The sequence below is a fragment of the Oncorhynchus mykiss genome, chromosome 18 (genome assembly GCF_057628025.1).
Source record: "Oncorhynchus mykiss isolate SJ-2025 chromosome 18, ASM5762802v1, whole genome shotgun sequence".
NCBI classification, from domain to species: Eukaryota; Metazoa; Chordata; class Actinopteri; order Salmoniformes; family Salmonidae; genus Oncorhynchus; species Oncorhynchus mykiss.
In genome coordinates, this window is record NC_143039.1 from 53488410 (window position 1) to 53502411 (window position 14002).

At 44.1% G+C, this 14002-nt stretch overlaps 1 protein-coding gene across 2 annotated transcripts; it reads right to left on the reverse strand.

Annotated features, from left to right (window-relative positions):
* Positions 1-6390: 6390 nt before the first annotated feature.
* Positions 6391-13078, reverse strand: LOC149975591 (uncharacterized). 2 transcript variants are annotated; one of them, XM_090206817.1, is made up of 3 exons: positions 12715-13078; positions 7366-7470; positions 6391-6791 (listed from the first exon to the last, which is right to left on the reverse strand). In XM_090206817.1, the coding sequence occupies exons 2-3, from the start codon at positions 7430-7432 to the stop codon at positions 6421-6423; spliced, it is 438 nt and encodes a 145-aa protein (XP_090062943.1). In that variant the 5' UTR covers positions 7433-7470; positions 12715-13078; the 3' UTR covers positions 6391-6420. The 2 variants fall into 2 exon arrangements, with proteins under 2 accessions (XP_090062943.1, XP_090062942.1); XM_090206816.1 differs by having other exon boundaries at positions 12552-13078.
* Positions 13079-14002: the final 924 nt, after the last annotated feature.

Genomic DNA, 14002 nt, shown 5'->3' on the forward strand with positions numbered 1-14002 from the left:
TGTGAATGTGATCAAAAAAAATTGGCTATATTCAGATGTGAGTTGGCTAGCAAGGCTACCTTGACCTTTTCAATCCATAATTCTTAACTGATATGACTGAAACAACACAATACTGGTTGTGGCGGCAGGCAGCCTAGTGGTTAGAGCATTGGGCCAGTAATTGAAAGGTTGCTGAATCAAATCCCTGAGCTGATGAGGTAAAAATCTGTATTTCTGCCCCTGAGCAAGGTAATTAACCCACTTTGTGAGTTATCTTGCAGTTGCATAGGCCTATATGCTGAAAGCTCAGCCCTGTGAGTCATTTTGTCCAATTGCAGTGTCTGTGTAAAGTCTCATTTTAAAATATAATTCATAATAACAAGTACAAGTTTGCTGGAGTTTGACAGGGTTTTCCTTCCTAAAAACCCTGTGACCTGTTTAGAAAATATCTGTATACCTAGGCGGCAGTAAGTGAAAGGTCAAGGGTTCAAATCCCCGAGCTGACTAGGTGAAAATGTATCAGTGTGCCCTTGAGCAAGGATCTTAATCCTAATTGCTCTGGATAGGAGAGTCTGGTTAAATGACTATAAAGTAAATGTGGTTGCATTTCCCATACAACTACTTAATCCCTTTCAGACCCTACAGGTTTATGATTTATACATGGTTAGGTTACTAGAATAGGAAACGCTCCGGTCCCCAGGGGAAACTATTTGCCCCACCACTCCAGGACCTGTAGTGCCACCTCCGCATATGGGCATCATCAGTCCCAAAAATTGTTGCATTCAGTTTCAAAGACTATGTGATAGTGGGGGAAAGGGATGCCGTTTGTAACACACGTGGGTCCAAAATCAGTGATGCATTTTAATTGCAAAACACTTAACCTTTGACTTGAGGATTCGAAATCCAAAATTAGGGACTTGTGACTTGACTCGACCTGAGCTGTGGAACTTGGGACTTTCTCCAGTGAGAGCGTTTCAGCAGAGGAAGAGGCTAATCGAGAGGGCTCACTCTCGCCAACATCTGTCCAGAATAAGCCTAATGCATTTCCATGGGCATAATATCCAGCCCTAAACTTGTCGCCTGTCTTCGCGCCTTTGGGACACGCTATTGTTAGGGTGGAGACATGAGCATCTCATCATTACATACAAATCTCTGGTTTCAGCCTCTTGCGAATTGGAAAGGAAAGTTGGTGGGGTTTGCAATGCAGTGTTAATATGCTGGCTTCCCATAAAGTAAATGTAAGTTTTGCCCAAATTATATAAATGCTCCTGTCTAAATAAAAACAAAAAATATATACTTCACCAGAGAGCATGACTTAGCCAGAGAGGATTGTTAACTTTTTTTGTGTTGTTGTGGATTGTTTCAAATCACAAGTGTGTAGGCCTTTGCCTATTTGGGAAGCCCACAATTTGGGCAGCGTGGGTTGAACCGTTTAGAAATTACAGCACTTTTTGTACACAGTCCCCCCATTTAAGGGGACCAAAAGCATTTGGACAAATATATGTGTATTAAAATTGTAAAAAGTTAAGTATTTGGTCCAGTATTCATAGTACGCAATGACTACATCAAGGTTGTGACGCTACAAATGTGTTGGATCCATTTGTTTGTTTTGGTTGTGTTTTAGATTATTTTGTACCCAATATAAATTCATGTTAAATAATGTATTGTGTCAATTTGGAGTCACTTATTGTGATTAGGCTCCAATAACACCATCATAGAGAATACACCGATGGTTAAAGGGAGTAAAATAAACGCTCTGCTGAGAGCATTTTACTGTCTGACAGGACAATATTAGTGTAAAAACTCTCTTCTCTCTCCCTGACACTTGAAATCAGTAGCCCTAACAATGTTTACATTCATGGGAGAGAGGCAGAGAAACACAGTGATGTTGAGAGAGAGAGAGTGAGGGAGAGTGAGGGAGAGTGAGGGAGGGTGGGATGGAGAGAGAAAGAGAGAGAATGACAATGCCCTGAGGTGTTTACAATCACAATCACATATTACAGAACTAGCCTACATTATTACATGAGAACATTATTAAACTACATTATTTATTTGCTCTGTAGGTGCCCTAACCGATAACAGATAAACCCAAAATTACACAGTAAACATGTCATACATCATCCACATTATCCAGCTGTCTGTTTACTGAGGCAGAGAAAACAACAATGTTCTGGCCAAGACTAAACACATCATTTCCTGCTACTGGAGCTGGAGACCAGTCCTGCTGCAGGAAGGAATGGATCTGAGTTCCCTGGAAGCAGTACAGTAACTTTCCCTTTTACTCCCTAGAAGATCATTGTTCTTCTTCTTTCCTCTAACTGGTTTCAGTGTTACACAAAGACACAGCCCCTGAAGGCAGACAGCAATCTGAGTCCTAAAGCCACTTATTCTTCTCTCCAATTCTGGCCCACATATCAGAGTCTGGTGGTCCTCTGGGTGAAACTGGATCCCAACAGATTAAACTGATCTGAAGAGATCTGATCCAGCCATGATGAATCACAAAGGAACATCCGGAAATATATAGAGGGTATTTAGACGACTCCCCTGCCAGCTTGTCATGAGAACAAGGGGGGACCTCCCAAATCATCCCCTCTACCACTCCACCCTTCTACGCTCTGAATCTCTGTTTCTCTCAATAAAGAGTTCTGCCGTGTGTATGGAAGTCATGAGGATGATCTCACAGAGGGAGAGACAAAGTGGAGCTGCTCAATGTATGCAAAGCTATACTCTTACAGCCTCCTCCAGACCCGGCAGCGATTGAGAAAACATTTGCACCGTCTACTTTTATACAGCTGTGTTATGGTTCCCGTGTCCTGGTCAGGACGGAGGTTAAATGGGAGCAGGCATGGTGGCGTGAGACTCAAGAATGCGTGAGATGTCCGCTCTCTGCACCGCTGGATGGAAACCCTCTGAAGTTATTGACTTCATGGTTCTGGCACCAGTCAGGAAAGCTCTGTCATCTCCTCTCTGTCTGTCGCTCTCTCTCTGTCTCTCTCAGAGACCACAGCTCTGCAGTCTGTCTGCTAACAGAGTCGGCATTAAGCATTAACGACACACTGCAGAGTTGGGAAAGAGAAAAACTGCAACATAAATGCACAGAGGAGTCCATTCTCTCCACCTGTGAGTGTTTTTTATGTTGATTATTTCCTTCTCTTCCTACTCATGACTCCGGAGGGCAGGCTCTGACATTATCAGGAAGTGACATCATCAGGAAGTGAGGTTAATTGTCTTCTACCTGCTCTCCTGTAAATTACAACCAGACTGGGAGCTCCTGCCTCTCTCTCCACAGCTCTATATCCCTAGAACCCACTCCCTGCCCGCTTCAACTAGGTTATCTACCTCGTCCTCTCTCTCTGCGTCCCATAATAATCATCGTCATTATTGTTAAGGCCTCATTTGTTCAGCGGACGCCCTCATTCAAGGCAGCAAGTGCAGCCTGAGAGGAGCAGACACACAGTGCAGAGCAAACACATCCTGCTGAGCACATCACAGCCGGGACAGATGAGAGGAAGATGTCTGAACAGCACTGTACAGGGTGGTGACAAACATTTCCAGGTCTACACACAGTAAGCTACTGGAAAACCGTATATGTTATGGCTTTACACCCCCTGCTATACGGTGGATTGAGAGTTACCTGTCTAACATAACACAGAGGGTGTTCTTTAATGGTAGCCTCCCCAACATAATCCAGGTAGAATCAGGCATTCCCCAGGGCAGCTGTCTAGGCCCCTTACTTTTTTCAATCTTTACTAATGACCTGCCACTGGCTCTGAGTAAAGCCTGTGTGTCTATGTATGAAGATGACTCAAAACTATACAGTGAGTGAAATCACTGCAACTCTTAACAAAGAGTGGGTGGCAATATGGGTGGCAATAAATTAGTTAGTCCTAAATATTTCAAAAACTAAAAGCATTTTATTTGGGACAAATCATTCACTAAACCCTAAACCTCAACTAAATCTTGTAATAAATAATGTGAAAATTTAGTTGAGGAGACTGAACTGCTTGGAGTAACCCTGGATTGTAAACTCTTACAGTGCCTTGCGAAAGTATTCGGCCCCCTTGAACTTTGCGACCTTTTGCCACATTTCAGGCTTCAAACATAAATATATAAAACTGTATTTTTTGTGAAGAATCAACAACAAGTGGGACACAATCATGAAGTGGAAAGACATTTATTGGATATTTCTAACTTTTTTAACAAATCAAAAACTGAAAAATTGGGCGTGCAAAATTATTCAGCCCCCTAAAGTTAATACTTTGTAGCGCCACCTTTTGCTGCGATTACAGCTGTAAGTCGCTTGGGGTATGTCTCTATCAGTTTTGCACATTGAGAGACTGACATTTTTTCCCATTCCTCCTTGCAAAACAGCTCGAGCTCAGTGAGGTTGGATGGAGAGCATTTGTGAACATCAGTTTTCAGTTCTTTCCACAGATTCTCGATTGGATTCAGGTCTGGACTTTGACTTGGCCATTCTAACACCTGGATATGTTTATTTTTTAACCATTCCATTGTAGATTTTGCTTTATGTTTTGGATCATTGTCTTGTTGGAAGACAAATCTCCGTCCCAGTCTCAGGTCTTTTGCAGACTCCATCAGGTTTTCTTCCAGAATGGTCCTGTATTTGGCTCCATCCATCTTCCCATCAATTTGAACCATCTTCCCTGTCCCTGCTGAAGAAAAGCAGGCCCAAACCATGATGCTGCCACTACCATGTTTGACAGTGGGGATGGTGTGTTCAGCTGTGTTGCTTTTACGCCAAACATAACGTTTTGCATTGTTGCCAAAAAGTTCAATTTTGATTTCATCTGACCAGAGCACCTTCTTCCACATGTTTGGTGTGTCTCCCAGGTGGCTTGTGGAAAACTTTAAACAACACTTTTTATGGATATCTTTAAGAAATGGCTTTCTTCTTGCCACTCTTCCATAAAGGCCAGATTTGTGCAATATACGACTGATTGTTGTCCTATGGACAGAGTCTCCCACCTCAGCAGTAGATCTCTGCAGTTCATCCAGAGTGATCATGGGCCTCTTGGCTGCATCTCTGGTCAGTCTTCTCCTTGTATGAGCTGAAAGTTTAGAGGGACGGCCAGGTCTTGGTAGATTTGCAGTGGTCTGATACTCCTTCCATTTCAATATTATCGCTTGCACAGTGCTCCTTGGGATGTTTAAAGCTTGGGAAATCTTTTTGTATCCAAATCCGGCTTTAAACTTCTTCACAACAGTATCTCGGACCTGCCTGGTGTGTTCCTTGTTCTTCATGATGCTCTCTGCACTTTTAACGGACCTCTGAGACTATCACAGTGCAGGTGCATTTATACGGAGACTTGATTACACACAGGTGGATTGTATTTATCATCATTAGTCATTTAGGTCAACATTGGATCATTCAGAGATCCTCACTGAACTTCTGGAGAGAGTTTGCTGCACTGAAAGTAAAGGGGCTGAATAATTTTGCACGCCCAATTTTTCAGTTTTTGATTTGTTAAAAAAGTTTGAATATCCAATAAATGTCGTTCCACTTCATGATTGTGTCCCACTTGTTGTTGATTCTTCACAAAAAAATACAGTTTTATATCTTTATGTTTGAAGCCTGAAATGTGGCAAAAGGTCGCAAAGTTCAAGGGGGCCAAATACTTTCGCAAGGCACTGTATGGTCAAAACATATTGATACAACAGTAGCTAAGATGGGGAGAGGTCTGTCCATAATAAAGTGCTACTCTGCCTTCTTAACATCAATATCAACAAGGCAGGTCCTACAGGCTCTAGTTTTGTCGCACCTGGGCTACTGCCCAGTCGTGTGGTCAGGTGCCACTAAGAGGGACTTCGGAAAATTACAAATGGCACTTAAATGTACACGTAGAGCTAACATTAATAATATGCATGTCAATCTCTCATGGCACAAAGTAGAGGACAGATTGAACTTGTCACTACTTGTTTTTGTAAGAGGTGACATGTTGAATGCACCAAGCTGTCTTTTTGAACTACTAACACCCATGCAAACAGTTAATTCAGCCTCATTTACTGCCTTTCAAAAAAAGCATCACTGATATGGCTGACTTGTTTTGTAATGGCTGTTGGAAGGAGTGGACCAAAGCGCAGCGTGGTACGTGTTCATCTTATTTATTTAGAACTGAACACTGATTAACAAAAACAACAAGAGAATAACTGAAACAGAAACAGTTCTGTCTGGTGCAGACACAAAACAGAAAACAACTACACACAAACACAGGTGGGAAAAGGCTACCTAAGTACGGTTCTCAATCAGAGACAACGATAGACAGCTGCCTCTGATTGAGAACCACACCTGGCCAAACACACAGAAATAGAAAACTTAGAACACAAAACATAGAATGCCCACCCCAACTCAGGGCGTGACAGTACCCCCCCCCCCCCCCCCCCCCCCCCCAAAGGTGCAGACTCCGGCCGCAAAACCTGACCCTATAGGGGAGGGTCTGGGTGGGCATTACTCCACTGTGGCAGCTCTGGTGAGGGACGCTCCACCTTTGGCTCGGCCCACTTAGGTGACGCCTCTAGAGCGGGGACCCTCACCGCCGACCCCGGACTGAAGGCCCTCTCAGAGAGCCCCGGACTGAAGGGCGCCTCTGGACTGATGGGCTGCGACTCTGGCGCCTCTGGACTGAGGGGCTGCGACTCTGGCGCCTCTGGGCTGAGGGGCTGCGACTCTGGCGCCTCTGGGCTGAGGGGCTGCGACTCTGGCGCCTCTGGGCTGGAGGGGCTGCGACTCTGGCGCCTCTGGGCTGGAGGGGCTGCGACTCTGGCAGCTCCGGGCTGGAGATGACAATCACGGGCTACAAAGGGAAATAGAAAAGCTAGAAAAGCCATGAATCATGTTCCCCCCGCTATCCTCCAGAAGGCAAGGTCAGTATAGGTGCATCAAAGCTGGGACCGAGAGACTGAAAAGCTCAAGGCCATCAGACTGCTAAATATCCCAGGTAGTCACCTGGAATGCATTTCAATTAACAGCTGTGCCTTGTAGAAAGTTAATTTGTGGAATTTCTTTCCTTATTAATGCATTTGAGACAATCAGCTGTGTTGTGACAATGTAGGGCTGGCATACAGAAGATCAAATCAAATCAAAATCAAATGTATTTATATAGCCCTTCGTACATCAGCTGATATCTCAAAGTGCTGTACAGAAACCCAGCCTAAAACCCCAAACAGCAAGCAATGCAGGTGTAGAAGCACGGTGGCTAGGAAAAAATCCCTAGAAAGGCCAAAACCTAGGAAGAAACCTAGAGAGGAACCAGGCTATGTGGGGTGGCCAGTCCTCTTCTGGCTGTGCCGGGTGGAGATTATAACAGAACATGGCCAAGATGTTCAAATGTACATAAATGACCAGCATGGTCAAATAGTAATAATCACAGGCAGAACAGTTGAAGCTGGAGCAGCAGCACGTCCAGGTGGACTGGGGACAGCAAGGAGTCATCATGTCAGGTAGTCCTGAGGCATGGTCCTAGGGCTCAGGTCCTCCAAGAGAGAGAAAGAAAGAAAGAGAGAAAGAGAGAATTAGAGAGAGCATACTTAAATTCACACAGGACACCGGATAGGACAGGAGAAGTACTCCAGATATAACAAACTGACCCTAGCCCCCGACACATAAACTACTGCAGCATAAATACTGGAGGCTGAGACAGGAGGGGTCAGGAGACACTGTGGCCCCATCCGATGACACCCCCGGACAGGGCCAAACAGGAAGGATATAACCCCACCCACTTTGCCAAAGCACAGCCTCCACACCAATAGAGGGATATCTTCAACCACCAACTTACCATCCTGAGACAAGGCCGAGTATAGCCCACAAAGATCTCCGCGACGGTATAACCCAAGGGGGGGCGCCAACCCAGACAGGAAGATCACATCAGTGAATCAACCCACTCAGGTGACGCACCCCCTCCAGGGACGGTATGAAAGAGCCCTAGTAAGCCAGTGACTCAGCCCCTGTAATAGGGTTAGAGGCAGAGAATCCCAGTGGAAAGAGGGAAACCGGCCAGGCAGAGACAGCAAGGGCGGTTCGTTGCTCCAGAGCCTTTCTGTTCACCTTCACACTCCTGGGCCAGACTACACTCAATCATATGACCCACTAAAGACATGAGTCTTCAGTAAAGACTTAAAGGTTGAGATCGAGTTTGCGTCTCTCACATGGGTAGGCAGACCGTTCCATAAAAATGGAGCTCTATAGGAGAAAGCACTGCCTCCAGCTGTTTGCTTAGAAATTCTAGGGACAATTAGGAGGCCTGCGTCTTGTGACCGTAGAAGATAGCCCTATTTGGTAAAAGACCATGTCCATATTATGGCAAGAACAGCTCAACTAACCAAAGAGAAACACAATTCCATCATTACTTTAAGACATGAAGGTCAGTCAATATGGAGCATTTCAAGAACTTTTGAAGTTTCTTCAAGTGCAGTTGCAAAAACTGGCCTCAGAAATTGCAGCCCAAATAAATGCTTCACAGAGTTCAATTAACAGACACATCTCAACATCAACTGTTTAGAGGAGACTGTGTAAATCGTCTCAAGTGTTAGCTTTTGTTTTTTTATGTAATTAAGGTACAATATTTTATTGCTATTGTTGGTGATGGTGTTGTTGTTTTTCCTTTTCAAAACAAAAAAAGATTTACAATCCTACAAAAAGAGAAACATACACGAAACTACAATATATCACATGGCCAGCAGAGATCACTATAACCACAGATAATTAGGCATGAAAGCTGGTCTCAACGCAGAACAGGCCAAGGAAATACCCAGTTACAGTCAAGTCCAGCAACCTTTTTTGATTCATCACAAAGCGTGCTGGCTCAGTCCTGATTAAGTTCTATTAACACCGTCATGGAGAGTTCACTGAACGTTAAAGTGAGTAAAGGATCACTACTGTTTCATAACATTTTCCAGCCCAGAAACAATAATAGACTCAGATTATCATGGAGGTCAGACTACTTTGGATTCCGCCTTTTTTATCTGGAAAAATAAAGGCTTGATAAGCTTCAAAGACCTCTGCGGTTTTAAAGATCTTTGTTCCAAATATGGTTTGCCACTTCATAACCTCTTATACTACGTTTAGCTTTCTCCTTCATGATTTGACTCCCATACCATTTCATGATGTTGACCTAGACTGCTTCTAGGGCAGTAGAAAACAAACGAGTCCTTCTAATATGACTAGTGAGATTACCTGAACAACTAATTCCCACTCTTATCTACTGCGTTATCTTCTCTCTTTCAATTTTTCTTTCCTTTAAAAATCCAAAAGGGTGGGAGGGTGGGATGGGGATATGTTTCATATATGGATATTTTTCTATTTTAGTTTTTTTGGTCTTTATTGCTTGCTAGGTCTGTGCATGTATTATAAATGTACGCGCTCTGACAATCTAATTGTCATTTGTCCAATGATTTATTCGGCCTATTGCTTGAACATATCATTCAATAATTGATCTAAAACATATTTTTATGCTCTGTGGCTCAATGATTTCTCTTGTCGTCATTAGTCAGTGTAAAGGATCGGAGTTGGGCTGCCTGTATAAACGCAGCCATAATGTCCTGTGACTTGGGCCATGTATTCTGGTTGATCATGTCTAGGGCCAGTTGGTTCGGTGGGTGGGCGGCAGGTAGCCCAGCAGTTAGGAGTGTTGGGTCAGTATCCAAAAGGTTGCTGGTTCTGTTAATGTGCCCTTCAGCAAGGCATGTAACCCTAGTTGTTCCTGGAGAGATACCCTCCTGTAAGTTTTCACTCCAACCCCAGTTGTAACGAACCTGATCCAGCTTGTCAACCAGCTAATTCTTAGACTCAGGTGGCTAGATTGGGGTTGGAGCCAACAGCTACAGGATGGTAGCTCTCCAACAATTAACCTTTTAGACCAAGGGTGGGCAACTCCAGTCCTCGAGGTCCTGATTGATGTCACACTTTTTCTCCATCCCTAGCAAACACAGCATCCAGGGTGGCAGGTAGCCTAGTGGTTAGAGCATTGGGCCAGTAACTGAAAGGGTGCTAGATTGAATCCCTGAGCTGACACAGTACAAATCTGTGTTCTGTCCATGAACAAGACAGTTAACCCACTGTTCCTAGGCTGTCATTGTAAATAAGCATTTGTTCTTAACTGACTTGCCTAGTTAAATAAAGGTTAAAACTAACATAAATCCAGAGTCACATCTTGAGTTGTTGACCACCCAGAAGGAGAGGAAGTCACAGAAGGTGGGCTGAGAGGCCTAGGCACGTTGGACAAATAGCAGAACATTTAAATGGAGAAAAACCTTGTTGGGTAAGGATTTCGCTTCTGTGCCAGTTGTGTTTTCCACAGTGGTCTATTACCAGCCCAGAGCCCAGCCTCAGCCCCAGGCCAGTCTGAGCTCCAGTCCCAACACAGCCTTGCCTATAGGGAGTCTTGTGGTCCTAAGAGCAAAGTTGTTACAGCCATGCGTTCATCCTAGTCAATGCTATTCACATTTAAAGGTTTGCACACATCCCATCGAATGTGGATCTAGCGTTCATCTGCCGACATGATGCTCTCTACCTACGTGATGTCTGTTTCAATCTTTGTTTGTGTATTTTAAATGAATACGGAGCTACCCAAACCAATAACAGACACAGACATCTGAGCTAGGAGAGAGACAGAGTGAGGGAAAGAGAGATGGAGAGCAGACCAAGATAAGATAAGGCCCAGCTTATCTCTCTCCATCTCTCTTTCCCTCACTCTGTCTCTCTCTCCTAGCTCAGATGTCTGTGTCTGTTTCTGGTTTGGGTAGCTCCATATTCATTTAAAAACACCTCAACACTGCCGAGATGTCATGTTTCACCCAGCCTTGGTATAAACTGGAATATAATTAAATACAATTATGGAAATGTTTGCCGAAACAATCTCGAATGGATCATTTTAACCCGAATTAATCTCTGTTTACTCTATACTCCTATTGAATTATCTTGATGCAGAGACACACGTTGGGTTTTGTTCCGGCAACACTGAACTCTAATTAGATTTAACGGTATTATATATTTAGGAGCTTCTGCCTGCCTGGCTGGCTCAGAATGATTTCAGCTCCCTATCCGATAGATTAGCAGCGTCAAATGTATATAACAGAGGTCTCATGTTGTTGTCTGACTGACTGTCAGCCGATACCATAACAACACGAATGTGTCCACAATAAAAAGATGCACTATCCTTAAAACTGATGTCAATGCCCCACTCTCTTTTTTTAAGGAAAAAATTGTTTTAGGGAGCAGGGAATGTAGAAAAGGACAGAAAGAGAGGGAGAGAGATATTAGGGGAGAAAGAAAGGCTGCTGTGTTCTGAGCCCCTCACTAATCCTGCAGATTAACATAGGTGTTTCAGGACTCCGACCTCAGAGGGTCTTTCACATCACTGAGCCACATGGTTCAAAGGTCATCATCTGGATATTTTTAACTATTAGAAAAGGTCCCATTTAGCCCTGATTGGTGTTACACCAAGCCCCCGAGACCTGTGACCCTTAATCCTACCGCAGTCATGTGGCCTTGGGAGAGTTTCTGCTCTCTACCTCTCTACTCCTCTCTCTGCTGTGAGTGCCAGTCAGCCAGCCAGCCAGCTCTGACCAAGTGGTGGCGAGGTGACACTTCATCTACAAGGTTGTGTGTTCATACAGTGTTGTTAATATAATAACACAGTGTTAATAACAGGTTTTGTGGAATGTGTACTCTAATTAAATAATGTCTGGTAGGGATGACACTGAGGGGACGCTGTTTTTCGCCATGTGGTTATAGTTGTGGTCCTGTAGACTACATGGACAGTCTTCAAGATGGACAGGGTGTAATGGTCTACAGATGGCGCTCAGCGGTCGGCTCGGCCTGCAGACGAGGAGCAGCGGGAGGCCAACTGAAAGCTGCTCCACATTTTACTGACTGAGACCCATGTTACTGAGCACCACATCTACATTATTGAGACCGGGGCAGGAACTAACTGGAGCCTCACATGGCTGACTGCGGTACCTGACCTGCCACATATCTGATCCCAGGCTCTACCAGATCTATGCCAGACCCTCGACACACCTGGGTCCAAACAGTGTTTGACATCTTTCAAATCTAAGAGCATTTGCTTGAGCCTGTCTGGACTGTCACCTGAGTGGGGGTTTTGTACTTACGGGACTCTGCCATTGGTTCCATTGCACCACGCGAGCTCAAATAAACACAAAATAAATATTGCAAAGGTTTCAGATACTATTTGAACCCAGGTCTGGCTCGCGCCACCTCTCTAGCCCAGAGCAGACCAAATCATTATTGGTCACATACACATGGTTAGCAGATGTTAATGCAAGTGTAGCGAAATGCTTGTGCTTCTAGTTCCGACTATGCAGTAATATCTAACAAGTAATCTAACAAATTCACAACAACTACCTTATATACATACACACACAAATGTAAAGAGATGAATTAGAATACGTACAAATAAATATACAGATGAGCGATGGCCGTGCGGCATAAGCAAGATGCAATAGATGGTATAGAATACAGTATATACATATGAGATGAGTAATGTAGGATATGTAAACATTATTATAGTGGCATTATTTTAAGTGACAAGTGATACCTGTGTTTAGTCCATTTATTTATGTGGCCAGAGATTTGAGTCTGTATGTTGGCAGCAGCCTCTCTATGTTAGTGATGGCTGTTTAACAGTCTGATGGCCTTGAGATAGAAGCTGTTTTTAAGTCTCTCGGTCACCAGCTTTGATGCGCCTGTACTGACCTCACCTTCTGGATGATAGTGGGGTGAACAGGCATTGGCTCGGGTGGTTGTTGTCCTTGATGATCTTTTTAGCCTTCCTGTGACATCGGGTGCTGTAAGTGTCCTGGAGGGCAGGTAGTTTGCCCCAAGTGGTGCGTTGTGCAGACCGTACTACCCTCTGAAGAGCCTTGCAGTTGCTGTACAAGACGGTGATACAGCTGTTGGGGTTCGTTCCTCCTTGTTCCTTGTCAATCATTGGCTCATGGGTAAAATTAGCACTATGACAATATCTTGAATTGAATAATTCAAAAACCTGTATTAATGCAATTGCAGACAGAATATGACAATCAGGAACATAGCACGCATGTTTCCACGTAAATTCTGCATCAAAGAAAAGGTTGCATGTTATTTTATCAAACTCGAAGTCCAGCCTTTAGTGATGTCACTGCCTACGTCATTACATTTTACTCCTGACCAAAACCATGCCTACAAAGCTATATAAACAAGGCTTTTAGTGTTATCTAAAAGCCTAGCAGTAAATGTCCACTCCCCAAAGTGGATTTATCGTGGAATGTCTGACTAGTCCAATCTCCTACACTCCCCTGCAGAGTTCTGTCTCAGTCACACTTTTCTCAGAGGGGTCTCTTTATAAGAGAGAGAGAGGACTATAAAACAACTGTGGAACAATTCTAAACCTCTATAATTAATATATATATATTTTTAATCTGCAGTCTAGGACCCTATAAATGTAAGGAGGGAGGGGTCTTATAACCCCTCCCCTTTAATTAATACAACATAAGCATAATACATTATTCTAATACATCAAACATGTGTACAGCCCCAATCATGACCCCTAGGTGAACCTCTAACACAGCCTCCACAGGTGGAGGGGGGGCTCCCTCTGCTGTTTGCTGAAGTCCACTAAACATCTCCTTTGTTTTGTTGATGTTTAGTGAGAGGTTATTTTCCTGACACCACACTCCAAGGGCCCTCACCTCCTCCCTGTAGGCCATCTCGTCGTTGTTGGTAATCAGGCCTACCACTGTAGTGTTGTCTACAAACTTGATGATTGAGTTGGAGGCGTGCATGGCCACGCAGTCATTGGTGAACAGGGAGTACAGGAGAGGGCTGAGAACGCACCCTTTTGGGGCCTCGTGTTGAGGATCAGCGGGGTGGAGATGTTGTTTCCTACCTTCACCATCTGGGGGCAGATGACTAGTATTATGACTAGTCTCTCAAAGCATTTCATGATGACAGAAGTGAGTGCAATGGGACGATAGTCATTTTGTTCAGTTACCTTAGCTTTCTAGGGAA

Bases quoted from the DNA above. Each gene is read 5' to 3' on its own strand.
- LOC149975591 (XM_090206817.1), bottom strand. From the start codon at position 7,432: ATGATGACTCCTTGCTGTCCCCAGTCCACCTGGACGTGCTGCTGCTCC. The intron at 6,792-7,365 runs GTGATTATTACT...TTCCCTTTGTAG, and splicing joins CAGCTTCAACTGTTCTGCCT to CCCGTGATTGTCATCTCCAG.